This window comes from Dasypus novemcinctus, chromosome 3 (assembly GCF_030445035.2).
Source record: "Dasypus novemcinctus isolate mDasNov1 chromosome 3, mDasNov1.1.hap2, whole genome shotgun sequence".
NCBI lineage: Eukaryota > Metazoa > Chordata > Mammalia > Cingulata > Dasypodidae > Dasypus > Dasypus novemcinctus.
The window spans coordinates 97,212,431-97,239,957 of NC_080675.1; the positions used below are offsets into that span (position 1 = coordinate 97,212,431).

At 37.5% G+C, this 27,527-nt stretch overlaps 2 protein-coding genes across 2 annotated transcripts; both read right to left on the bottom strand.

Annotated features, from left to right (window-relative positions):
• Nucleotides 1-320: 320 nt before the first annotated feature.
• Nucleotides 321-1,313, bottom strand: LOC101415318 (olfactory receptor 11H6). The gene has a single exon (XM_004482679.2). The coding sequence runs from the start codon at nucleotides 1,311-1,313 to the stop codon at nucleotides 321-323; it is 993 nt and encodes a 330-aa protein (XP_004482736.2).
• Nucleotides 1,314-8,511: 7,198 nt separating this feature from the next.
• LOC101444319 (olfactory receptor 11H4-like) lies at nucleotides 8,512-9,474 on the bottom strand. The gene has a single exon (XM_012521283.2). The coding sequence runs from the start codon at nucleotides 9,472-9,474 to the stop codon at nucleotides 8,512-8,514; it is 963 nt and encodes a 320-aa protein (XP_012376737.2).
• Nucleotides 9,475-27,527: the final 18,053 nt, after the last annotated feature.

The window sequence follows — 27,527 nt, forward strand, 5'->3', positions numbered from 1 at the left end:
TCTCCTTCTTGAGGCTTCAGGTACACGTGCTGTTGATTACTTCCATCAGCCAAGATTAAATCCAGCAAAGATCCATCACAAGGAAAGAATATATATGTATAACAACCCCATATAATTACTCAGTGATGCCATGCATACTTAAAATAATTTATTGAACATTTATCATCAATGAACTGAACATGAACTGTTAAGGAACGCTAAAAGATAATTATCTCCCTCCACTTAAGTGGGAACCAGAACTTACTGAAGACATTCTCTATTGTTATTATAAATAATGAAGGTCAGAAGTGACTAATTCAGCCTTTTCTTTCAATGATATCTCAGTTTTGGCTAATTATTAATCCTAGAACTTTCTTTAGGGCATCTTTCATGTCCTTGTTTCGGAGACTATAGATGAGAGGATTTAAGAATGGAGTCACTGCTGAGTATATCAAAGTAACGATCTTCTGCATCCCTGCTGGGTTCCCTGATGTTGGGCTCACATACATCACCATAAGTGTTCCATAGAATAGAGACACCACCATTAGGTGAGACCCACATGTGGAGAAAGCTTTAGTTCGACCAGCACGAGAGGGAATACGAAGCACAGCTCTGAGAACCATAGTATAAGATCCCAAAATGGAGAGGAAGGGCCCAAAGATAATCATGGAGTTGATGGTGTAACAGATAAGCTCAGTGGAAGGAGCATGGACACAGGCCAGTGCAAATAATGGGCCTGGGTCACACACAATATGGTCAATAATGTTGGGTCCACAGAAGGGAAGTTGGGAGATCAGAACAATGGGGACTGGATAGCAGAGAAATCCACTCACCCAGCAAATACAGACCAGGCTCACACAGAACTGTCCAGTCATGATGGAGGGGTAATGAAGTGGGCGGCAGATGGCTAGGTACCGATCATAGGCCATAACTGATAAGAAGAAACACTCAGTTGTACCCAGAGAGAAGAAGAAGTAAAACTGAGTGAAGCAACCAGAGAAGGAGATGGTCTTAGTCTCAGAGAGGATGTTGACCAGCAAGTTTGGGACAGTGGAGGAAATGTACCAGATCTCTAGGAAGGCGAAATTTCCCAAGAGGATGTACATGGGTGTGTGGAGATGCCTGTCCCATTTCACTGCACAGACAATAGCTCCATTCCCCAAAAGGGTCAGGAGGTAGACCATCAGGATTAATGAGAAGAGGACATTCTGCAGCTCTCTTTGACCAGGGAAACCCAGAAGGACAAACTCAGTCACAATATGCATGGTTCTGTTCTGGGGTTCCAAAGCTATTAAAGGAACAGAAGTGACCAAGGAATGAATAATAATAAACATGTGTAGGTTTTACTAACAAATTTCTTTAAAAATTTCATATTTTCACATACATTTTCTCATTTGGTCCTCCCAATGATGCTTTGACCTGTAGGGAAGATGTGACTTATCTTTTTTTTTTTTTTTTTCATTTTACTAGTAAGAAAACTGAAGCTCAGAGAGGGTAAGGAGTTTACCTAAATATGCAAAGCTGGTAACTCCTAAATAGACCGGCACAATCATAGAATGGTTTGGAACAAGCATCACTTCATTTCAAATGTTCCCATAACCTTAAGTTTCAGAAAGTTTCATCTCAGTAGATCGAAGAATGGTAGAATCACTGCCTTCTTGATACCCTACATACAAGTATAAACTTCGGACATATTATTTTACTTTGACTCAAAAGTGAGTATAAATCTGAAAGAAAAATAGTTGTTAAATTGGCTTCTTAGTAAGAGGTTCATTCGTAGAAACCCAATGAGAAACAGGTGAGAATGGAGTTGGTAGGAGCATTGAGCCCCTTTTGTTTTCGCTGCTTCCAAGGAGATGTTGCAGAACCCTAATCGTTATGTAAAATGGTCTGTAAACCACCTATCTAGTTTCCTCTAGATCATACCTCTCAGGTGGCATTTAGATTTTCTGAATATTACAGCCTATTTCCTTGTTTAGGAGCCCTGGTTCTTTCAAAGTGCTTCCTCAGTTGAGCAAATCTGTCTCCCTAATTGATTCTGGAACTTTCCTTTGTAGCTGCATAAAATAAAGTCTAATTCCTTTTTCATGGGAGAGGGGAAAGGTTTAAATAACTGAAGACGGCTGTTATGTCCCTTACAAATAATTTCTTTTGTGGGCCATGGTCTTCCCTGGCCTGTTTTCCCACAAGCTGCACTCTTCCACAGTCATGGCTGGTCACCTGCGGTACCCTGGTGTTTTGCTGCTGGATAAATAATTTTCTCTAGTATATAGAATATTATGTACCTACATTTTTGCTAGGAATTAAGCCCTAAATTCTAAATGTTCCCTTCATCATCTTGCTCCTACTTAAATTAAATGACAAGTAGTGGAGTTCCCTGAGGATGTGCAGAGACCAGAAAGTTCTTTGCACTATTGTCTGAGTGAGGAGTTGAGACAGCATTAACTTGAATATTTTGCTTACAATTTTCTTGAAATTATTGGTCAAGACTGATTTCTACATCTTAACATTTTTCAGTTACAATTCAGTATATTTGACTGTGAAAACCATCTTGAATATTTTAAATTTAGCAAATGATGTCTTTAAAAGTAGGATAATTGACCATATTATTTATTAATGTCATTATTAAGATACTCACAATATTCCATCCTTATGCCATTTACACAGTCTTCAGAGGGTAAGTACTTGATCAAATCTGGAGCAAATCAGAGGATAAACATTTTATTGCCAAGGTTACTTGAATATTTGAATTAACAATGATTTTAGAACGATGAGAAAAGGTTTCTCTAAAAAAAAAAACAGGGGAAGTGGATGTGGTTCCAGGAGTGGTGCCACACACACAGAGAGGTGACGCAGCAAGGTGCCACTGGATAATGCATGTGGACACAGAAGAACACACAGTGAATGGACATAGAGAGCAGATAACAGGGGGGGAAAGGGGAGATAAATAAATAAAAAATGAATCTTTAAAAAACAAAACAGAATACTGTTCATTATATTCCTAGTAGAATGCTAATTTCTAGGATACAATGGTGAATATGAAAAATATAATTCCTCCCCTTTCAGAACCTATGGTTTGTAAAAATGATTAGGGCTGCCACTCACATCTGGACGGTCATGAATCCATGAGAATGGGGCTTCAGGGAGCTGTGTGTTTCATAGCATGCCCAATTGTATGCTGTGGGCATGAAAAAAATAATATTTTTTCAGTGAGAATAACATATTAATACATATAGCGAGGAGAGTATGAAATGGATATTTTGGTCTTTTCTGATAGTAGACAGAGACGTGAGACCTGAATGAACTTACCGTTCTCACCTGTCAGTTCTTGGCACCAAGAATGGGAATATAATCCTAATTTATAGTCCTTGACCTTGAGCCAGATTTCATGAGTCTTGACTTCCAACTGGTCACTCGATTTCGTGATATACAAGATCTTGTCGACATGATTTGTGCTTCAGTGAAATCTTAAATATCTATAGAGTACAGGTGGATAAGTGAACTTCACAGATAATCTGAAACCTCGCAGCACCCATTTTTACTGCCCCCACTTCCAAAGTACATTTATTAGTAACTCAAATGGTAAATTTAAATTCACCTCTTTCAGTTTTCTATTCACCTCAAGTGATAGTATGTCTGGGCAGTTGGGAAGAAGGGGAGCAACAATGAGCCAGGGCAATCCATTGTGTATGACCTGATGTGGGAGCCGGATCCGACTTGATAACCCCCACCACTTGGTGGGAATTTAAGCTGCTTGCCCAGGTAATAGCAATCACTTTTTTAATTCATAAGGAAAAGGGTTCTTTTTCTTTTAAATATTTATGGATTTATTTATATTTGATCTGTAGAGAAATCCAAAGGTCAAGAGATTCTGTTGGCCTACATCTTGCTTAGTTTCCACATGCTACTTGCCCAAGAACTCTGAAAAAATAAGAATGGCTTGCCTTAATTGCTCTTGCTGAAGGATATTCTACTAATTAAAACTTCATTGAAGCAACATTAAAACCTAAGTGATACAAGACTCCAGGAACATTCTAATTGAAAGAAATTTAGTGGTCTTGAAATATAATATGTCCAAGACATAAGAGCACCACCTTGCCTAAATGACATGTGTTGTGGGAGTCCTGTGATAGGAGAGTGGTCCCTAAATGTGAATATATCACCCTGAGCCCTTCTTAGAAGCATGTTGGGAGAAGAGAACTGCAGAACACGACACTGTTTTTCTATAAAAGAGAAAAGGACAAAGAATGAGCAGATTCACGGAAAAGCCAGCATGCTCTATTAGAGCAGCAGGTGCACATGAGCAGTTATCACACTGATGCATATAGATTCTTCTTACAAACCTGGTGGCATTTCTGGCTCTAAGAAGATGTGAGAGAAACTCCAGCCACAAGACTCTCCTCATTTATACAATCTAAAAGCTGAGTTGTGGACAGGGAGCATTAGTTGTGGCTCCAGAGACTTGCTTCCATAAAGTATAGAGTCTTTAGTACTCTGAATCAAATGAAATGTGTTTTCCGTGTCAGTGATTATTAACAGTTTACAAGTCTCCCTTGAATAGAATCCATAGTTCCCTACTGTGCTCCTTGGGAGATAACTACTTCTAGGTGCAGACATCCTGTGCATATATCTAATCTTATTTGTATTTGTGTATATTTCCCCCAGTGGTTTGAAAACTTTTCTTTGTAAAGCTATCATTCCTCCAAGGAACTTATCTGCCTGGTGGGGGATTGAGATAGGGGAAAAGAGAGAGAAAGAGAGGGAGAGGGGGAGAGAGAGGAAAAAAGGGAAGAGAGAGAGTGTGTGTGTGTGTGTGTGTGTGTGTTTTCTCCAAAATAAATTTGCTTCATTCTTGGTGGTTATCTAATAAGCACTTAAATTGAAAAAAAAAACCCCAAAAACCCCAAACAACCTCTTTATCTATACATAGCTTATATATTGTTATATTCAACATAAAATAAAGGATCTCCTTTTTCAATTTTGAATGTAGCTTGTACTCATATGTTTGAAAAAAAATTAGTCTATAAATGTAGATTGTAATGCTGTAGACTGACGTGATCCAATACTAGAGAAAATGACAGTTTGACACTCTAAATGGTTCAGAGGTGGGAAATTCTTTCAATGATATCAGGAAAAGGAGAGCAAGTATGAGCTGGAGAACCTGAGGTGGAGATGAATGCAATCATAGCAAGAACTCACGTATCAGGCGTAGTCTATTTGAGACGTGAGGCTGTGTAAGAAGAGAGCAGGTTTTCACAATGCAGTCCCTGCACCAGCAGTTATTCACATCAGTCGAGAACTTGTTAGAAATGTGTGTTCTCAGGCCCCACCCTGACCTACTACATCAGAAATTCTGGGGGTGGGGCTCAACAATCTGTTTAAACAAACTTAGGTATTTCGATGCACCTGAACTGCTGTGGTAGATGATAGAGAATTAGAGTTTGGGTTAAGAATGGGTGTGTTTGAAGCAGGCTTCAGAGTTTGGGAAGGATTTTAGTAGGATGAGGAATCAGTTGATCGTGGTATGGAGAGAAGGTTAAGAATGATATTTGTAGGGATGGCATTTAGAGCTGAGTTACATGTGATGATATGTGAGATTAAGATGTAGGTATTTGAAAAAGTAGGACAGATTTAAGCATCTGGAGGGACTGGATAGGTAGAGGCGTGGAAAGTCCTCTCAGACCCTACGGAAGGAAGTTGTAATTCAGGAATGATGTTTCCATGATGATTTTAAGAAAGATAATAGGTAGTTAGGAATCTCTCCTTGACACTCTTTTTTTTTTTAAAGATTTATTTATTTATTTATTCCCCACCCCACCCAGGTTGTCTGTTCTCTATGTCTATTTGCTATGGCTTCTTTGTCCGCTTCTGCTATTGTCAGAGGCACAGGAATCTGTGTTTCTCTCTGTTGTGTCATCTTGTTGTGTCAGCTCTCCGTGTGTGAGGCACCATTTCTGGACAGGTTGCACTTTCTTTCACGCTGGGCGGCTCTCCTTACAGGGTGCACTCCTTGAGCGTAGGGGGGGGGGCACCCTGCATGGCAGGGCACTCCTTGTGCGCATCAGCGCTGCGCATGGGCCGGCTCCACACGGTCAAGGAGGCCCGAGGTTTGAACTGCAGACCTCCCATGTGGTAGACGGACGCCCTAACCACTGGGCCAAGTCCACCGCCCTCGTTGACGCTCTTAAATCACACTACATCATAATAATTATCTATGTAGGACAAGAAGAATGAAAGGGTAGAACTTCAAATGTTGCAATGCTTTTAAAATATGTTTCATACTACTATTCTAACAGAGCTTATTTTGTAGAAAAAGCAAAATTAGACAACTCTATTATATATTTATATCTAACTTTTACATTTAGATTATTGCTGAAGACTATGTTACTGTGCCTGGCTTCAACCTGCATCAGATGGAAACTTCTTGAACAGTAGGCAGAGTCTTTAGGAACTACTCAACATCTGGGTCAGTGTCATCCAGGATTTTTCTACAGTAGAACTCATCATAGTCAGAAATCCCATGTGTATGGGTCACATGATTTTAAAAAATGATAGGAATAATGGAGAGGGTATTCAATTGGATTTATTGCTCAGGCACACAAATACATCTGGTTAAATGCGAACAATATACACACAAAAGCTTTATTCATATCAAATTTCTGTTTGAAATCCATCCTAATTGCACAGTTCCATGTTGCAATTTTAGTGGACTTAAAGTAAAATATATTTAAATAGTAAAATTATTACATTATGTTCATCTTCTATGATTTTTTATATACTGCATAATCCTACTAGCAGGATATTTGGGCTTAGTCAATTTAACAGTAAAAATAATAGTAAAATAGAATGCTAATATATGTGTGCAAGGTAAAGATCTTATATGGGTTCCATCTCGGACTCAATCCCATAGTAACTTCCTAACTGGTTTTTGGTTTCAACCACTGTCCACTTGCAGTCTATTCTTGGGAACACAGTCAGGGGTTGTATTTTGTATAATGTAGATATGATTATGTTATTCCTCTGCTCAAATCCCTCCAACAGTCTCACGCAGAAATATAAGTTCTTAGAATGTTTTACAAGACTCTACACAGTCTGGTCCCCTGTTCACTCTCTTGGATTTCATCTCCAATACTCTTCCACTTATCCTCTCTACTCCAACCCATCCAACATCCTTACTACTACTTGAATACACTCCTGTCTCAGGATCTTTTAGATTCCCTCTGCTTGGAATGCAGTTTCCTCAGGTGTTTACATGATATACTCCATCTTCTTCACGTATTTGCTTAAATGTTGCCTCCTCTGTGTATACTTTCCGATTACCCTATTTAAAAATTTCATCCCTCTCTCCTATATTTCCTATCCTTTTCCTCCTTTCTCCCTGGCACTACCCACCCTTGCACATGCTGTATATATTTATTTATCTGTTTGTTGTTTGTCTTTCCCCACTAGAATGTAAACTCCATGTCGGTAGTGGTTCTTGAATGTTTTGGTCACTGTGCATCTCTAGTGCTTAGAAGAAGGCCTAGAACATAGTAGGTTCTCAATAAATATTTGTTGAGTGAAAGAATGACTACTTTTACCTAATGTTAAAACATTTAACATGCATATAAGCATGAAATGTTCAGTCTGTCTCTGGTCTGGAAGACTCTCAACCATCAAGAATAAAAGACAGTTGTTCAGTTACTAAATCCTTCAGGCTTGTATCCATTAGGCATTTAAAATCAATTCTTTATTCACTTTTAAAAATATTGGCTTGTCTTAAGAAATGTCTTGAATATACCAATGTCTTGAGTATACCAATGATCTGGGAAAACTATTCTTCTACTTTTGACTCCCATTCCCCAGTAATAAAAACTAAGTGTAAGAAATCACAGATATTATGCCCTCATATGACTTTTTACTGGAGTTACCCATGTTGAACATGTAGTTGTTACATTTGGAATGTGACATGATTAGGTTATAATTTGCTCTGCTAGATTAGTTGAGGAATTAGTGAAGGACTCCAGTGAGAAAAGATCTTCTTTAAAGTATACACTAGATATTGTGATTAGTAATTGAAGAAAATGTGGCATTGGTGTGGAGAAAGTGGTCATGGTGGCTGCTGGGGGTAGGGAGTGGGAGGAAGAGATGTGATGTGGGGGCATTTTTGGGACTTGGAGTTGTCCTGGGTGGTGCTGCAGGAACAGTTACCAGACATTATATGTCCTCCCATGGCCCACTGGATGGACAGTGGCAGAGTGTGGGCTATGATGTGGACCATTGACAATGAGGTACAGCGGTGCTCAGAGATGTATTCTCAAATGCAATGAATGTCTCATGATGATGGAGGAGGTTGTTGTTATGGGGGAAGGAGTGGGGTGAAGGGGGTGCAGGGTATATGGGGACCTCATAATTTTTAAATGTAACATTAAAAAAAAGACAAAAAAGATAAAGTATACATTAGAGAAATAGCAGCAGAAAGTCAAGTCTTTCTTAATTGAGCCTTTATGTATGGACAGTGGTCTGCTTGGTCTCATGTCAATTACTTTATGCTCATTCTATCCTCAAGACTTTCTTCAATGCAGCCTTCATGTCCTTGTTTCGTAAGCTATAAATCATGGGGTTTAAGAAGGGAGTCACTACAGAATAGAATAAAGTTATAATCTTCTGAGTTGCAGCTGGGTTATCAGATGTGGGGCTCACATACATTGCTAAGAGGGCTCCAAAGAATAAACATACCACTGTCAAATGTGATCCGCAGGTGGAAAAGGCCTTCCTTCGGCCAGCTGCTGAAGGGACTTTTAACACAGCTATTAGTAGAAGGGTATAGGATCCAAGGATGTACAGAAGAGTGAGGATGATAATAAGGGAGCTCAGGATATAGAAGACGATCTCAGTGACAGGAGCTGGGGCACAGGACAAAGCCATTAATGGTTCCATGTCACACAAATAGTGATCGATGATATTGGGACCGCAGAAAGGTAATTGAGAGAGTTGCACAGTGGAGACAGAGTAACTAAGGAACCCAAGCACCCAGCAAAGAGACATCAGGATATAGCAGAATCTTGGGGTCATGATGGTTGGGTAGTGCAATGGACGGCAGATTGCAAGGTAGCGATCATATGCCATTATACAGAGGAAATATGCTTCAGTTGTGCCAATGGAAGTAAAAAAATAGAACTGCAGGAAACAGCCAACAAAAGGGATGGTTTTTGTCTCTGATAGGAAATTTACCAGCATACTGGGCACAGTGGAGGTAATGTACCAAATTTCAAGGAAAGCAAAATTCCCTAGGAGAATATACATTGGAGTATGGAGCTGTTGATCCCATTTCACAGCACAGACAATGGTCCCATTTCCCATCATAGTAAATATATAGACTCCAAAGAACAATGAGAAGAGGAAAATTTGCATCTCATGACAACCAGGGAAGCCTAGGAGGACAAAGGCGGTCACAGTGCTTGTCTCTGAATTGTTCATGAATGCTAGTGCTGCAGGGAAGACAGAGAAAACCATTATGTAAATTGTTTTGCTTCCTGAGAAATCTGTAGGAACCTTATGCAAGATTCTCATGTTGGCCATTTGGCAATTAGTTTGGAACCCACCCATTGTCTCCTTGCTCTTATTTAACTTCCAACTATCTATGATCCTACTGATACTAAATTTCAGTAAATTTGGGTTCATAACAGTAGAACCTTTATTTTACTTGGGTATATACCGATATAACAATGGTTAGGTAAAAAATCCCTTTGAAATTTGAAAGCTCAAAACAGTCTTTCTTTCTCACTTCTGTTAAAGGAAGCAAAGCGGTTTTCAGTTTGTATATATTTTCCCCATCCATTGTTTTTTATTTCTGATAGAATAGCTTTTAGTCTGAGCTAACTTTTTGGATAAGAATTAGGGATATTTAAAAAAAATTTTTGTCTTTTACCAAATAGAAAGTACTTGACTTATTTTGGCATCTGTAGAGCTGTGAATGGCCATTATTCACTTGTTTCTCTGGTTCGTTCGCATCAGAATTATTTTCTCTCATATCATATTAATGAAGTATAAGTCTCAGCATAAAAACCAAAATGAACGTCATAATAATATTTTTCTGGATATTAGAGAGTTAATAGCTAAATTGGAATATTCTTTGAATTAACTTTACTTAAAGTTTTTGTTTTAAACTCTCCTAATTTGTCAACTCCACAAATTTGTCAGCTCCTAATTTGTCAACTCCTAATTTGAATCTCCACAAATGCAGTGTTTTAAATCATTTTATCAAAAACCTTTCATTAAAAACAACTTGTTTCAAAAAATATGATTCAACTACTTACAAGAATTCATTTTTGTGCTATCCACATATTGCAGATGATAGGTTTCCACTTTTCTGACTGCAATGCCACCTGCAGAAAACTGATAATAACCTCAGAAAGGTTAATTATCAAAAAACAAACAGCAAACCAATAAGTAAACAAAGATAGTATATCTCTAAATGTCATTAAAGGCCAGTTCTTTTTTAAAATTTATTTTTATTTATTTTTTAATTTTTAAAAAATTAATAGATCACAAGGAATGTTAGATTAAAAAACATAAACAAAAAACATAAAGGGGTTCCCATATAACCTACTCCCCACATCATTTTTATAAATTGTATTGTTTTGAAGATATATACAACACAAAAAAAATTACACTAAAAAATATGAGGTTCCTCTATAGCCCCCCCCCCCACTCCTCCCACACCAACAACCTCCCTCATCATTGTGGCACCCTCATTGCACTCAGTGAACACATTTTGGGGCACTGCTGCACTACGCAGATAATAGTTTACCCTGTACTTCACACTCTCCCCCAGTACATTCAGTGGGTTATGGCAGGATATATAAAGTCCAGCATCTGACCCTGCAGTATCATTAAGGCAACTCAAAATCCCAAAAATGCCCCTACATCACATCTCTTCTACCCTCTCCCTGCCCTCAGCAACTACTGTAGCCACTTTCTCCATCTCCTTGCAAAAATTTATTCTATTACTCATCACAATAGTTTTATAGTAGAATATCAGTTAAGTCCACTCTAGTCCATATTTTATTCCTCCATTCTGTGGACCCTGGGATGGCGATGTCCATTCCATCTCTAGATCAAGATGGGGCTTAGATTCCACATGGAGGATAGATGCAATTCCTCTGCTTACAGTTGTAGGCACTCTTGATTCCCTGGTGTGGTGGTTGACCATCTTCACCTCCCTGTTAGCTGACCTGGGTAAGACCAACTAACCAGAGAGTAGGAGTTGCCACTCTGCTGAGGCTCAGGACCCAGCTGGCACATGGGCAGTCCAGAGATTCAAGTCTCCTGAATATGGACCATCCCTAGTGCCAACCACAGGTTCAGTAAAAGTGACAGAGGAGGCATGTGTAGAAAAGTCATATCTGAGTCCAGCTCCATCACACTCAGGAGCATAAATTCCAAAGTAAGGCCTTCTGACATGGCACAGATCTCAAATCCATCTGCCATGACTATATGGATCTCCATAGGCTTCAGGAGAACCAGTACCTAGGGTTATATCTATTTTGACTTTTTCTGGGGTCCTGCTGAGGTGTGCGTAAGCACGACCTCTCTGATGACCTCCTGACTCTTTTTGGAAGACTCTTAGCCATATCACCTCATTTGTCTTTGCCATTTCCCCCTTTTATTCAAGGTCAAAGAGCAGTTTTTAACACTTGATTCAGCATGTAAGCTGAGATATTCTGCTGGTCTGAGTTTACCCTTTCATTTGAGGTCTCTTTCTAGTTGCTTCTCCAGTTAATGATTGGTAGTAATCTCGTGGTGCTAGGGAGGCTCATCCCCAGGAGTCATGTCCCACATTGGGGGGAAGGTAATGCATTTACGTACTGAGTTTGGCTTACAGAGTGAAAGGCCAGCTCTTCTTGCTTAGCACAAATGATATTTTATTTTCTTTCATTTTGTTATTACACAAAATATGTATGTAAAAGATATTCAACATGCCTCATCCAAATGTCAGGATATTTATTAATTATTGTTATTCAGTATAAAATTTTAAATGATCTAAAATGCTTATGGCTTATTTCAATTTGTGAATGCTAAATGATTAAAATTTAGTATTTCAAAATAGAAACACCTTTTTTTGGACAATTAAGAACATCAAAAATAAAGAAATGGACAAAATAAAACAAAAAATAATCCTATCTCCCATAGAAAACAATTTTTAACTCGTTGTAGTATGACTTTCCTCTTTTCTTTAAAAAATAACATTTTTCAAAATGCAGTTTTATAACCAGTTTTGTTAATCAAAAATATAGCTCTATAAAATCAATTCTGTGCCTGCATTGTGAGGATAACACGATAATGTGAACGTAGTTAACAGAAATTTTGGTTGTGTACATATTACTAGAATTTAAAAAAAACACCCATAGGACTGAGCAACACAAACAGTGGATGATGCTATAGTTAATAGTACAATTATGAAAATGTTTTTTCATCAATTGTAACAAATGTACCACATTAATGCAAGGTGTTAATAATAGGGTGGTATACGGGATATCTGTGCTTCATGCATGATTTTTCTGTAAACCTTCAACTTCTTTAATAAAAAATAAAAATCAATTTGATGGCTAATTGTTCTCTATTCTATAGATTTAATGAATCCCTAATGATGGATTTAGATTGTTATCAATGTTTTGCTATTATAATCAATACTATAACATAACTATCATATATCTTAGTACATATAACCCATAAAGTGAACTTATAATGACTAAAAAAATTAATGATTATTTATTCTAGAACACCCTAGTTTTTGATGGTAATGCTTTTAGATATACTTTTGGTACCTTTCATAAATGAAACTAGCAAGGCAAAACCCTATTACAGATAAGGTAAATTTCCTGTTTAATATTTCCATAGTATGGGCGACATATCTCTATCATCCTTGAGCGTCCTCTCTAAATGTAAGCCTCTCCAATCATTTACCCTCTTTTGAATTTTCAACTCTAAAATCCCCATTCTGCTCAGTATTTCATCTTCTTATTCCGTCTTTCCCTTGGCAAGGACTGTCCCTTTTGTACTTGCTTTTTGGTGAATGGCTGACTCTCCATTCACCAATCTATTTAGCAGTTTGTTAAAGCCAGAAACTCGAAAGTCATTTGAGGTACCTTCTAATTCTATCACCTCCCATATGCAATCAATCAATTCCATTGATTTTCTTTCCCAAATGTTTCTCAAGTCTGTATAGAGCTCAAAAAAGACTGAAGTAAAAGCTTTCCTTCATTGGTTGGTTGAGTAGTGGTGTATAGCAATCACACATATAACGTAGAAAAAAATGGGCTGCCCTTTAGAAATAATTGAAAATGTAGTTGTAGAAGGAAAGAAAGCATATGGTTTGGTGAGAAAGAAAGAGAATATTCACTCTGTCAATCTATGATATGACATACAAGACCTGGGTTGGGTTCACAACTGATGGACTCAATTCAGTAGTCCTTTACTCAGCAGTTCTATCATATATTAAAGGAAAATAAATGATAAAAAACTCATTTGGGTTCAAATACTGTGTGATGTACTGTTTTCCCATGGGCAAATTAATTCTTCTCTTACAGAGCTCTTGTGAAAATAGTGTTAAATACATATGCTTAGGCTGGTGCCTAGAATATACTAGTATCTGAAAAAAATTTGTAGCTGTTAGCATTAATAATGCTGCTATTAACATATATGATTACATAGTAACTCAGATAATATTTAGCATAATCACTTTTAAACCTAAATGAAAAACCGGTTTTACGTGAACCTAACAGACTGAACGAAAAAGTTCCACTGTATCACACGCAAAGGTATGGGCGGTGGACTCTCTGATTGCTCAGATTTGTTTTTACCAACCTTCTTGTATATTCCAGCACTTAAAGACATACAGTTTGAGCTGATATAAAGGAAGAAGATTAAAAAAAACAAACCACAGTCGTGTTCACAATTCAAGATGCAGAAAATAAATGATTAAAGGAAGGTCATTACATTACCTGGGATACTCATAAAAGTAACAGGGAATATGTTATATTTAACTGGAACATTGTAGAAAGTGAATTATTAAGCACCACACTAAACAGTCTTCTAATACCGAAGTATGTAATTTATCCAGTTTATGAATAATGAAGCATTTATTTGTGAGTTTTTAGGCAAGAAAGTTTAAGGGGTTCATAATCTGCGGAATATCTGGGTAGCTGAGCATTGGAATCATCAGCCCATTACAACATAACTTATGTTTTGGGAGGATATTGCTGATGAAAACGCATATCCAGAAACACAAAACACACAAAAGATTTAAAAATATATCATTATTAAAAAAGGATTCCATTGGAGCTGACATGTATGTGTGGATGTCTTAGAAAAACCCAGTGAAGGTGAGATAAGTAGAAAAGTTACTTACCCTTCATGATAGGACTAAGTGTGCGTAGAACTGGGAACAAAGAGTCTGTATCTCATTAATGTCTTTCTTTCCCTTACAAGGAGCAAATCCTAGGGATCTGAACCCTGAGAATCACAGAATATACAAAGCCAACTACTAAAACTCTTTTCTTCCTTCCTGAGGAGCTCAAAAGCAACAGTTAGAGCAATAGAATATTTCTGTTGGTAGTAGTGCTAGCTGGGGAAAGAAGCACGGCTTTATAATCAGACCCTGTGGTGTAGGCCTCAATTGACAGTTTGGGGTTGTCATCAAGGGCCACATAATAGACCTCAATTATCGCCAGATACCTGGAACTTTCACCTCTCTGACCCAGCAGAGAACGTTTCTTGGATGTGTTTTATACACTTATTACTTTTGCTGCCCCATAGCTGAAAGCACTGGAGTAGAAATCTCATGAGATTTCAAAAAGTGGGTACAGATGAAGGAAGGATAAGGGAGTGTGTTGAGACTCTCAAGGGGCATAATTAAAGTTGCATTTTGGAGATTATTGTGAGGTCTTCAATCCTCCCTTGGGCTGATTTGTAACTCTCAAGAGCCCTGGGTGTAGCATCTTTTCTTCTACTCCAGTTTTCCTATGGTTTAGGGTAAACGGGCCCTCAGAGAGAAGCTATAAAGAATGTCTTAAAAAAGCAATGGTGAGGGACGCAGACTTGGCCCAGTGGATAGGGCATCTGTCTACCACATGGGAGGTCCGTGGTTCAAACCCCGGGCCTCCTTGACCCGTGTGGAGCTGGCCAACGTGCGGTGCTGATGTACGCAAGGGGTGCCCCCCATGTAGGGGAGCCCCATGCACAAGGAGTGCGCCTCGTAAGGAGAGCCACCCAGTGCAAAAGAAAGTGCAGCCTGCCCAGGAATGGCGCTGCACTCATGGAGAGATGACAAAACAAAAAAAGAAACACAGATTCCCATGCCACTGACAATAACAGAAGTGGACAAAAAGAAGAAAACGCAGCAAATGGACACAGAGAACAGACAGCGGGAGCGGGAGCGGGAGCGGGGGCGGGAGGGAAAGAAATAAATGAAAATAAATCTAAAAAAAAATCAACAAAAATCAATGGTGAGATGATTGTGTAGCTTTCCATAGCACTTGTTTTCCGGAAAAGGGTTTTCATTGGGAAAAGTAGAAAATGCTTAAAATGTACATTGTTTACACTTTCTGGGAGTGTTTTCTCCACACTATTGATATCTTTAAATTTTTGTTGATGGACTGTTTTCTATTTTTCTCTTTCTGTTCTTTTTTCCTTTATTCCTTCTTTCTTGTTTTCTTTTGGATTATTCAAGCATTTTTATTCATAGTTTGTTGATGGACTGTTTTCTATTTTTCTCTTTCTGTTCTTTTTTCCTTTATTCCTTCTTTCTTGTTTTCTTTTGGATTATTCAAGCATTTTTATTCATAGATTTAGTTAAATAAGTAGATTTTAAGTTATACACTCTTAGGTAATTTTTCAGGTGATAAAAATATGCATGCTTCATTTATTATAGTCTGTATCTCAAATTAATACTTTAACCATATCCCAACACTGCACTAGCCTAATAATGGTTTAAATCCCTTTACTCATAATATTTTACTTCTATATATGTTATAAATCCCATAAGATATTATAATTAATGTTAGGAATAGTTGAATTGTTTTGTGTTTCTCCTCATATTTACTCTTTTCAGGACTCTTCATTCCTTGTTACATTTCCAGACTTTCATCTGAAATAATTATTTTCTAGTCTTAAGAGTTTTCTTTATTATTTTATGTTGTGCTGATCTGCTGTTGTTGAACCTCCTCAGTTTTTGAGGTACTGGGGTCAGGGATTAAATCCTGAACCTCCTATGTGGGAAGCAGGCGCTCAACCTCATGAGCCTCATCTGCTCCCTTTAGTGTTTTTTTTTTCAACTTTTTATTTTGAAATAATTTCAAACTTACAGGACAGTTGCAAAAATAATAAAAACCTCATATAGAGAACTTCAACGTACCCCAACCTCCACCCCCAGATACCCAGACCTCACCAATTTTAACATTTTGCCACCATTGCAGTATCTATCTATCTATCTATCTATCTATCTATCTATCTATCTATCTATCTATCTATCTATCTATCATCTATCTATCCACCCATCTACCTGTCATTCATTTTCTGAACATTTGACAGAAGGTTGTACATATCATAATTCTTGAACACATAATACTTCCCTGTAAATTTCCTGCAAACAAAGATATTCACTTATGGAATCACTTAAGTGCAGTTATTGAGTTCAAGAAATTTAACATTGATATAATGTCCTTTTGATGTTACTGGATGCCTTCCAGGATCATGTATTGCATTTAATTATAATTATTTCTTTAGTTTACCATTTAAAAAATTATGGAAACTTATATACAACATAAATCTTCCAGTCCCCACGTCTTGCAAGCATAACCACTCTGATATTAATCATGTTCACAATGTGGCAGTATCCTCATCACAACCCATTCTAGAAATTTCCCTTCACCCCAAGCAGAAACCCTACACTAATTTTGCATTAATTCCCCATTGCCCTTGTCCCCCACCCCTGGTAAGAGTAATAACCTGTATTATACTTTCTTCCTCTGTGAGTTTGCATATTCTCTGTTATTTTCTTGGTGGTTACCATGGATTTTAAATGTAACAACCTAAATCTGTAACAGTCTTGTTTGCTCTGATACCATCTTAACAGCTTTATTAGCATACATAAATTATGTTCCTATATACCTTTGTCCCACCATCTTTATGTAGTTCTTACAAATTACATATTTATATATTATAAGCCCCAAACTATTGATTTATCATTGCATTTTATGCATTTGCCTTTCAGATCCTTTAGGAAGAAAAAGTGGGGTAACAAATCGAAAATACAAAGGGGGGGTGGTGAAGGGGCCAGACAGGGCTCCACAAGGTCCTACTGCCTATCTGTAACCTTAAAAAAAATATTTAGTTATTTGGGGACCCTTACCCTTCCAAATACATTTGATGATTGTTTTTCCACTTCTGCAAAAAAGGCTGTTGGGATTTTTATTGGGATTGCATTGAATCTGTAAATCAACTTGGGTAGAATTGCCCTCTTAACAACATCTAGTCTTCTAATCCATGAACATGCAATGCCTTTTCATTTATTTAAGTCTTCTTCAGTTTCTTTTAACAATGTTTAGTAGTTTTCTGAATACAGGTCCTTTATGTCCTTGGTTACGTTTATTCCTAAATATTTGATTGTTTTAGTTGCTATCATAAATGGAATTTTTTTCTGATTTCTTCCTCAGATTGCACATCAGTAGTGTATAGAAATGCTATTATTTTTGCATATTAATCTTGTATCCCTCCACTTTGCTGAACTTGTCTATTAGTTATAGTAGCTTTGTTGTGGATTTTCCAGGAGGTTCTAGATATAGGATCATATTATCAGCAAATAATGAAAATTTTACTTCTTCCTTTCCTACTTAGGTGCTTTTTATTTCTTTATCTAGCCTAATTACTCTAGATAGAACTTTGAATAACAGTGGTGACAGTGGACCTCCTTGTCTTGTTCTTGATCACAGCGGGAAAAACTTCAGTCTTTCACCATTGAGTACTATACTAGCTGTAGGTTTTTCATACATGCACTTTACCATATTGAGAAAGCTTCCTTCTATTCCTATCTTTTTGGAGTTTTTTATCAAGAAAGGGTGCTGTATTTTGTCAAATGCCTTTTCTGCATCAATTGAGAGGATCATGTGCTTTTCTTCTTCAATTTATCAATGTGGTTTATCATACTAATTGATTTTCTTGTGTTGAACTACCCTTGCGTACCTGGGATAAAACCCACCTAATTGTGATGTATAATTCTTTTAATGTGAGTTTGGATTCTGTTTGCAAGTGTTTTGCTGAGGATTTTTGCATCTATCGTCTTTAGAGATATTGGTGTTTTTTTTCTTTTTTTTTCTGTAGTATTGTTATCTGGTTTTGGTATTAGGGTGATTTTGGCTTCATGGAATGAGTTTGGTCGTGTTCCACCCTGTTCAATTTTTTGGGAAGAGATTGAAAAAGATTGGTATTAGATCATCTTTGAGTGATTGGTAAAAGTCAACTGTGAAGCCATCTGGTCCTGGGCTTTTCATCTTTGGGAGATTTTGAGACTGTTTCAATCTCTTTACTTGTGATCGGTTTGTGGAGGTCTTCTCTTTCTTCCAGGGTCAGTGTAGGTGGTTTGTGTGTTTCTAGGCATTTGTCCATCTCCTCTACATTGTCTAGTTTTTTTTTTTTTTGGCATCCAGTTGTTCAGAGTATCCTCTTATCATTGCTCTTATTTCTGTGGGGCCAGTGTGATGTCCCCTTCTCATTTCTGATTTTATTTATTTGCCTCTTCTCTGTTTTTTTTTGTGTGTCAGTCTAGCTAAGGGTTTGTCAATTATGTTGATCTTCTCAAAGAACCAACTTGGTTTTGTTGATTGTTATTTTTTTGTTCTTTTTTTTTTTTTATTCTGTAAAAATATTACATTAAAAAAAATATATGAGGACCCATTCAACCCCACCACCCCCACCCCACCACTCCCCCCCCCAGCAACACTCATTCCCATCATCATGACACATCCATTGCATTTGGTAAGTACATCTCTGGGCACCTCTGCACCTCATGGTCAATGGTCCACATCATGGCCCATACTCTCCCCCATTCCATCCAGTGGGCCCTGTGAGGATTTACAATGTCCAGTGATTGCCCCTGAAGCACCATCCAGGGCAGCTCCAAGTCCCAAAGACGCCTCCACATCTCGTCTCTTCCTGCCATTCCCCATACCCATTAGCCACCATGTCCACTTTTCCCACTCCAATGCCACCTTTTCTCTGTGGACCTTGGATTGGTTGTGTCCATTGCACCTCTATGTCAAGAGGAGGCTCAGATTCCACATGGATACTGGATGCAATCCTCCCGCTTTCAGTTGTAGGCACTCTAGGCTCCATGGTGTGGTGATTGTCCTTCTTCAACTCCATCTTAGCTGAGTGAGATGAGTCCAATAAATCAGATTGTAGGTGCTGGAGTCTGTTGAGGCTCAGGGCCTGGCTATCACATTGTCAGTCCAGAGATTCAGATCCCCTAAATATATCTTAAACCCCAACACCAACTACAACTCCAGCACAGTAGCATGAAAGTCTTATGAAGAGAGATCCCATCTGAGTCCAGATTCATCACGCATAAACACCAGCTCCAAAGAAGGGCCATCTGACATGGCAGTTAACCCCATCTGCCATGACCATAGCACCCATGGATCTCTTTAGCCCTCAAAGGAACCAATACCTGGGGGTTGTATCTACTTTATCTGTCTCTTAGACTCTGCTCAGTTGTGCATAAGGGCAATCCTTCTGACAGCCTCCAGACTCTTTTTTAGAGACTCGTAGCCATATAAACTCATTTCTCCTTTCCATTTCCCCCTTACATTAGGTCAAACAGCATTTTAAAGTCATGTTATTTTATGTAGACAGGGATATTCTGCTGATTATTTTTTTGTTCTTGATTTCATTCATTTCTGCTCTGATCTTTACTATTTCTTTTTTTTTTTTTTTTTGGCTTAGTTTGGGATTAGTTTGCTGTACTTTTTCTAGTTCCTACAGATGTGCAGTTAGAGCTTCAATTTTAACTCCTAGGAAAAGGGTCCCCAAACAGCCAAAAAGATCTTTACAAAAAAGAATGAAGATGGAGGGCTCATTTCCAGACTTTAAATCATAGTACTTAGCTACGGTTGTAAAAACAGCATGGTACTGGCATAAAGACCGACATATGGACCAATAGCACCTATTTGAGAAATTGACCCTCACATCAACAGTCAAGTGATTTTTGATGAGGCAGTCAAACCTTCCCAGTTTTGCCAGAAGATTCTATTCAAATAGTCCTGGGAGAACTGTATACCCATATGCAAAAGAAAGAAAGAAGACCCCTATCTCATACCTTATAGAAAAATTAACTCAAAATGGATCAAGGGCCTAAATATAAAGGCAACAACTATAAAACTCATAGAAGAAAATGTAGGAAAACATCTTCAAGATCTTATGGTAGGTAACAGTTTCTTAAACCTTACATCTAAAGCACGAACCACAAAAAGAAAAAAACAGATAAATGGGAATTGGCAATACCATTGCTAGGTATATCCCAGAAAAACTGAGAGCAGTGACACAAATAGATATCTGCACACAGATGTTCTTAGCAGCATTATTCACAACAGCCAAAAGCTGGAAACAACGCAGATATCCATCAGCTGATAAATGGATAAACAAATTGTGGAATATATACACGAGGGAATATTATGCAGCAGTAAAAAAAAGGAAGTAGTGAAACATATGACAACATGGATGAACCTGGAGGACATTATGTTGAGTGAAGCAAGTCAGACACAAAAGGAAAAATACTGTATGATTGCCCTATCATGAGCTAAACATATTATGTGAAATATGAATATGGATAGAATTGCATATGTAAGACCATTTTTCTTTGAAGCTGAACAAAAATAAATTAATACTATAAAATGTTAAGTCAGGCCAAAAAAACCATACTAAGTGAAAGAGACCAGACATAAAGTAGTATGTATTGTATGATTCCATTTATATAAAATGTAAATATAAATCAATTTATAAAGATGAAATGAAATTAGTGGTTATGTAGGACTGAAGAAGGAATGCTAAGGGGTGTAGAGTCTTTCTTTTTGGATTAATGAAATTGTTCTAAAATTTTTGAGATGATGAATGTACAACATTGTGATTCTACTAAAAGCCACTGATTATACAGTTTGGATAGAATAGCCAGAAACAGCACCTATGTACAGTGGGGAAAGCATAGAGAGATTGAGAGGTGAGGAATTTTCTTGCTTGTCTGATTTTTGTTTATTATTATTATTATTATTGAAATGATAAAAATGCTCTAATAATGACTGAAGTGATGAATGCTCAACTATGTGATTACAATCAAATACCATTGATTGTACACTTTGGATGAATTGTATGCTTTATTAATATGTATCTGTAAAATCTATATATTTTTTTAAAAACTGGCAACAGCCCAAATGCTCATCAAAAGAAGAGTGAATAAATGCATTTTGGCATGTTTATACAATAAAATACAAAAAAAAACTATAAGAAAGAAACTGCCAATACATGCAATGACATAGATAAATATCAAAGATATTGTGCATGAAAGAAGGCAACACAAATTTGTAAGTTCCAGAACAAATCAGTGTTGACAGAGATGAGAATATTGACTAACTTGAGACAGTGTATGATAGATTGGGATGGGGTGAGAGAATCTTATGAGGTACTAGAAATATTGTATATCCTGAATTAGGTATTATTTACCCAGGTCTATAAAGTTTTTTTTTTTTTAAAGTTATTAAGGTGTACACTTAAGATTAGTGCACATTCTTTAATCAGTTGTAACAAATGTACCACACCAAGGCAAGGTGTTACTATTAGGGTGGTGTATGGGAATCCTGTATTTTATGCATGATTTTTCTGTAAACCCACAACTTCTATAATAAAATTTAAATTGGATTTCTTGCTCTTTTATTGGTGAGTTGTATGATCTCTTCAAATAGAATGGAAACCAAACCTTTATCAGATATGTGGTTTCCAAATATTTTCTCCCATTGTGTGTGCTGTCTTTTAACCTTCTTGATGAAGTCCTTTGAATCACAAAAATTAAGTTTGAGAAAGGCCCCAACTATCCATTGTTTTCCTTCATTGTTCATGCTTTGGGTGTAAAGTTTAAGAATTCATCACCTACCACCAGGTCTTGAAGATGTTTTCTGACATTTTCTTCTAGGAGTTTTATGATTCTAGCTTTTATATTTAGGTCTTTATCCATTTTGTGTTAATTTTTATATAAGGTGTGCAATAGGGGCCATCCTTCTTTCTTTTGGATATGGATATCAAGTTCTGGTCCAGCTGGGTGGGTTTGACAGTCTTGGCAAAAATCACTTTACCATAGAGGTGAAGGTCTGTTTCTGAGCTATCATTTCAGTTCCATACATCTATGTGTCCATCTTTATTCCAATACAATGCTGTTTTTTTTTTTTTTTTTACCACTATTGCTAGGTAGCATGACTTAAAGTCCAGATATGAGAGTCTTCCAACTTCACTCTTCCTTTTCAAGATATTTCTGGCTATTCAGGGCCCCTTACCCTTCCAAGATATTTGATAATTGTGTTTTCCATTTGTTTAAAAAATGCCTGTGGAATTTTTATTGGGATTGCTTTGAATCTGTATATCAATTTAGGTAGAATTGACATCTTAATGATATTTAGTCTTCCAATTCATGAGCATGGGATGTTCTTCCATTTATTTTGGTCTTTTTTGATTTCTTTTAGCAATGCATTTTAGTTTCCAGAATAGAAGTTTTCTTACATCCTTGGTTAAGTTCATTCCTAAATATTTGATTCTTTTAGTCATTACCGTAAATGAAAATTTCTCCTGACTTCCTCCTCAGATCATACAAGTGTATAGAAACACTACTGATTTTTAGCATACTGATCTTATATCTTGCCACTCTGTTGAAATTGTTTTTTAGAACTAAGAGTTTTTTTGTAGATTTTTTTTGGGACTTTCTAGGTATTCCATCTGTGAATAGCAAAAGTTTTACTTCTTCCTTTCTGGTATGGATGCATTTTCTTTATTTTTCTTGCCTGATTGCTCTAGCTAGAGCCTTTAGCACTATACTGACAATAGTGGTAACAGTGGGCATCCTCGTCTTGTTCCTGAACTCAACCAGAAAGCTTTCATTCTTTCACCATTGAGTACATCAGCTATGGCTTTTTCATATATGGCCTTTATCATGTTGAGAAAGTTTCCTTCAATTCCTATCTTTTGCATTACTTTTATCAAGAAAGTATTCTGTATTTTGTCAAATGCCTTTTCTGTTTCAATCAATAGAATCATGTGATTTTTCTTCTTTGATTTATTAATGTGGCGTATTATAATGACTGATTTTCTTGTGTTGAAACACTCCTGCATTTTTTAAATAAAACCCATTGGACCATGATGAATGATTCTTTTAATGTGTTGTTGGAATCAAGGATTTTTGCATTTGTATTCTTTAGGGATATGAGTCTGTAATTTTCTTTTTTTGTAATATCTTCATCTGGTTTTAATATTAGGGTGATATTGGCTTCATAGAAAGAGTTTGGTAGAGTTTCTTCTTATTGAATTTTTTGGAAGAGTTTGAGTAAGATTGGTATTAAATTCTTCTTTGAATGCATGGTAAAACTCACCTGTGGAACCATCTGGTCTTGCACATTAATTTTTGGTAGTAGTTTGAAGATTGTTTCAATCTCTTTACTTGAGATTGGTTTATTGAGGTCTTCTATTCTTTCAAGGCCACTGAAGTTTGTTTGTACGTTCCCAGGAATTTTCTGTTTCATCTACATTGTCTCGTTTGTTCACATGCAGCTGTTCATAGTATCCACTTATGATACCTTTTATTTTGTAGGGTCAGTAGTAATGTCCTCTTTTTCATTTTAAAATTTTATTTATTTGTATTTTTTCTCCTTTTTTCTTAGTCAATCTTGCTAAGGGTTTGTCAAATTTGTTAATCTTCTTGAAGAAACAACTTTTGTTTTTGTTAATTCTCTATTCTTTTTCTTGTTTTCAATTTCATTTATTTCTGCTTGGATCTTTGTTATTTCATTCCTTCTGCTTACCTTGGGAATCGTTTACTGTTCTTTTTCTAATTTCTCCAGTTGTATAGTTAGGTCATTGATTTTAGTTCTTTCTTTTTTTTTTAATGTAAGCATTGAGGGCTATAAATTTCCCTCTCAGCTCTACCTTCACTGCATCCTATAGTTCTGCTATGCTGTGTTCTCTTTTTCATTCGTCTTGAGATATTTATTGATTTCTCTCTCAATTTCTTCTTTGATCCATTGATTGAATGTGTTATTTAATCTCCAATATATTTGTGAATTTCCTCTTTTTCTGCCTCTTGATTTCCAACTTTATTCCATTATGATCAGAGAAAGTGTTTAGTATAATTTTGATCTTGTTGAATTTACTGAGATCTGCTATGTGACCCAAAATGTGGTCTATCCTGGAAAAAGATACACAAGCACTTTAGAAGAATGTATATCCTGTTGTTTTTTGGGGGCAGTGTCCTGTGTATTTCTGTTAGGTTTAGGCCATTTATCATATTTTTCAAGCTCTCTGTTTCTTTATTGATCTTCTGCCCAGATGTTCTATTCAATGCTGAAAGTGGTATATTGAAATCTCCAACTATTATTGTAGAGAGATTTATTTCTCCCTTCAGTTTTTTTTTTAGATTTTATTTTGATTTATTTCTCTATCTTTCCCCCCCAGTTGTCTGCTCTCTGTGTCCATTTGATGTGTATTCTTCTTTGTCTGCTTGCATTCTCAGCAGCACCAGGAATCTGTGTCTCTTTTTGTCGCATCATCTTGCTGTGTCAGCTCTTCGTGTGTGTGGCACCACTCCTAGGCAGGCTGTGGTTTTTTTTTGCATGGTGTGGCTCTCTTTATGGGGTGCACTCTTTGCACGTGGGGCTCCCTATGCATGGGGCACCTCTGTGTGACATGGCACTCCTTGTGTGCAGCAGCACTGCGCATAGGCCAGCTCACCACATGGGCCAGGAGGCCCTGGGTTTGAACTCTGGACCTTCTATATGGTAGGTGGGTGCTCTATCAGTTGAACCATATCCACTTCCCTCCCTTCAGTTTTGCCAGTATATGCCTCATGTAATTTTGGGCATCCTGGCTAAGTGTGCATATATTTATGATTGTTATTTCTCCCTTGTAAATTGCCCCTTTTATTAATATATTATGTTTTTCCTTGTCTCTAATAACAGTTTTGCTTTTAAAGTCTTTCATCTGATATAAGTATAGGCACTACAGCTTTTTTTTTGGTTACTGCATGCATGGAATATCTTTTTCCATTCTTCTGCTTTCAATCTATTGGCATCCTTGGGTCTAAGGTGACTCTCTTGTAGACAGTATATACATGGCTCATATTTTCTTATCCATTCCTCCAGTCTATGTCTTTTGATCGGGGAGTTTAATCCATTAACATTCAAAGCTATTACTGTAAAGGCAGCTCTTACTTCACCCATTTTGATCTTTGGGTTTTATCTGTCATATATTTTTTTTACCACTCTTTTGACACTCTTAGTTACTTTTACTGATATATTCTATATTTTCATTTTTAGTCTCTCTTACAAGCCTCTCTCTCCTGTCATTTCTTTTCAGGATGTAGCACACCCTTTAGTGTTTCCTGTAAAGCTAATCTCTTGTTGACAAACTCTCTGTTTTTGTTTCTCTGTGAATATTCTAAACTCACCCTCATTTTTGAAAGACAGTCTTTCCAGATATAAGATTCTTATCTGGTAGTTTTTCTCTTGCAGTATCTTAAATATATCATACCACTGTCTTCTGGCCTCCATGGTTTCTGATAAGAAATCAGCCTTAATCTTATTGTGTATCCCCATAGGTGGTGCATCACTTTCTCTCCTTGTCTTTGGCATTTGACTTTCTGATTAGTATGTGTCTCAGAGTAGGTTTTTTGGATTTATTCAGATAGGAGTACATTGTGCTTCTTGGACAAAAATATCTAGGTCCTTTAATAAGTTTGGGAAATTTTCTAACATTATTTCTTCAAATATTCCTTCTGTCCCCCTTTCCCTTCTCTTCTTCTTGTGGGACAACACTGACATATATATTTGCACATCTCTAGCCATCATTTAGTTCCCTGAGTCCCTATTCTATTTTTTCATTTGTACATTTGCTTTTGGAGGCCATGTTTTCAAGCTCTTTGATCCTTTATTCTGCCTTCTCAAACCTGCTGTTATATGCCTCCAGTGTATTTTTTTTAGGAGGTACTGGGGATTGAACTGGAACTTCATACATGCAAAGCAGGCACTCAACCACTGAGGTATACCTACTCCCTGAACTCCAGTGTATTTTCTTTTTTTTTTTTAAGATTTTATTTTTATTTATTTCTCTCCCCTTCCCCTCCCCCCCCAGTTGTCTGCTCTCTGTGTCCATTCACTGTATGTTCTGTGACTGCTTCCATCCTTATCACTGGCACCAGGAATCTGTGTTTCTTTTTGTTGCATCATCTTGTTGTGTCAGCTCTCTGTGTGTGCGGCGCCATTCTTGGGCAGGCTGCACTTTCTTTTGTGCTGGGTGGCTCTCCTTATGGGGCACACTCCTTGTGTGTGGGACTCCCCTTTGTGGGGGACACCCCTGTGTGGTATGGCACTCCTTGTGTGCATCAGCACTGTGCATGGGCCAGCTCCACACGGGTCAAGGAGGCCCAGGGTTTGAACCATGGACCTCCCATGTAGTAGGCAGATGCCCTATCCATTGGGCCAAGTCCTCTTCCCTCCAGTGTATTTTCAATTTCATTTATTATGCCTTTCATTCTCATGAGATCTGCAATTTTTCTATTTATGCTTTCAAATTCTTCCTTGCATTTACCCAGTGTTTTCTTAATATCATTAATTTCTTTAGCCATATCATTGGATTTGTTAAGGTGATTTGTTTGACCATCTGTGGTTAGTTGCCTCAATTCTTTCTTGTCATCTTGAGGCTTATTCTGTTCCTCTGACCTGGCCATATCTTCCTGTTTCTTGGTATGGATTGTAACTTTTTTGTTGGTGTCTTGGCATCTGGCTTACCAAATGTATTTATTCTGGGTCCAGTTTCCTTATTTAGTTTAGTGTTTTCTTGCCCTTTCTCCCTTGCTGGTTGTGTAGTGGGAGCCAAACATGTAGTTGGTACTGTAAGCTGTGGAGGCTAAGAGACCTGCATTGCCCCAGCAACTGATGAAGCTTTTCACACCCGTCTTCCCTGCCAAAGGAAAGGATAGAGCTGTGGCCATGTTCAGTGATCAAAGCTGTGCAGAGCAAGACCACCTGTAATAGCCTGGAGAGACTGATGAAACTTCACATCCTTTCCTCCCCTGCCTGGGGCAGGGATGGAGCTGTAGGTGTGGACAGCAAACTAAGCCTTGTGGGCCAAAATTGACCACAGCTGCCCAGGTAGACTGATGTAACACTGGTCCCTCTCCTCCCTTGCCAGGAGTGGGGACAGACCCCCCACAGTTCCCAACAATCTAATCTGTGTGGGCCAAAAATGCCTGCAGTTGCCCAGAGAGG

Coding starts and splice junctions, on each gene's coding strand:
- LOC101415318 (XM_004482679.2), bottom strand. CDS start 1,313: ATGTTTATTATTATTCATTCCTTGGTCACTTCTGTTCCTTTAATAGCT.
- LOC101444319 (XM_012521283.2), bottom strand. CDS start 9,474: ATGGTTTTCTCTGTCTTCCCTGCAGCACTAGCATTCATGAACAATTCA.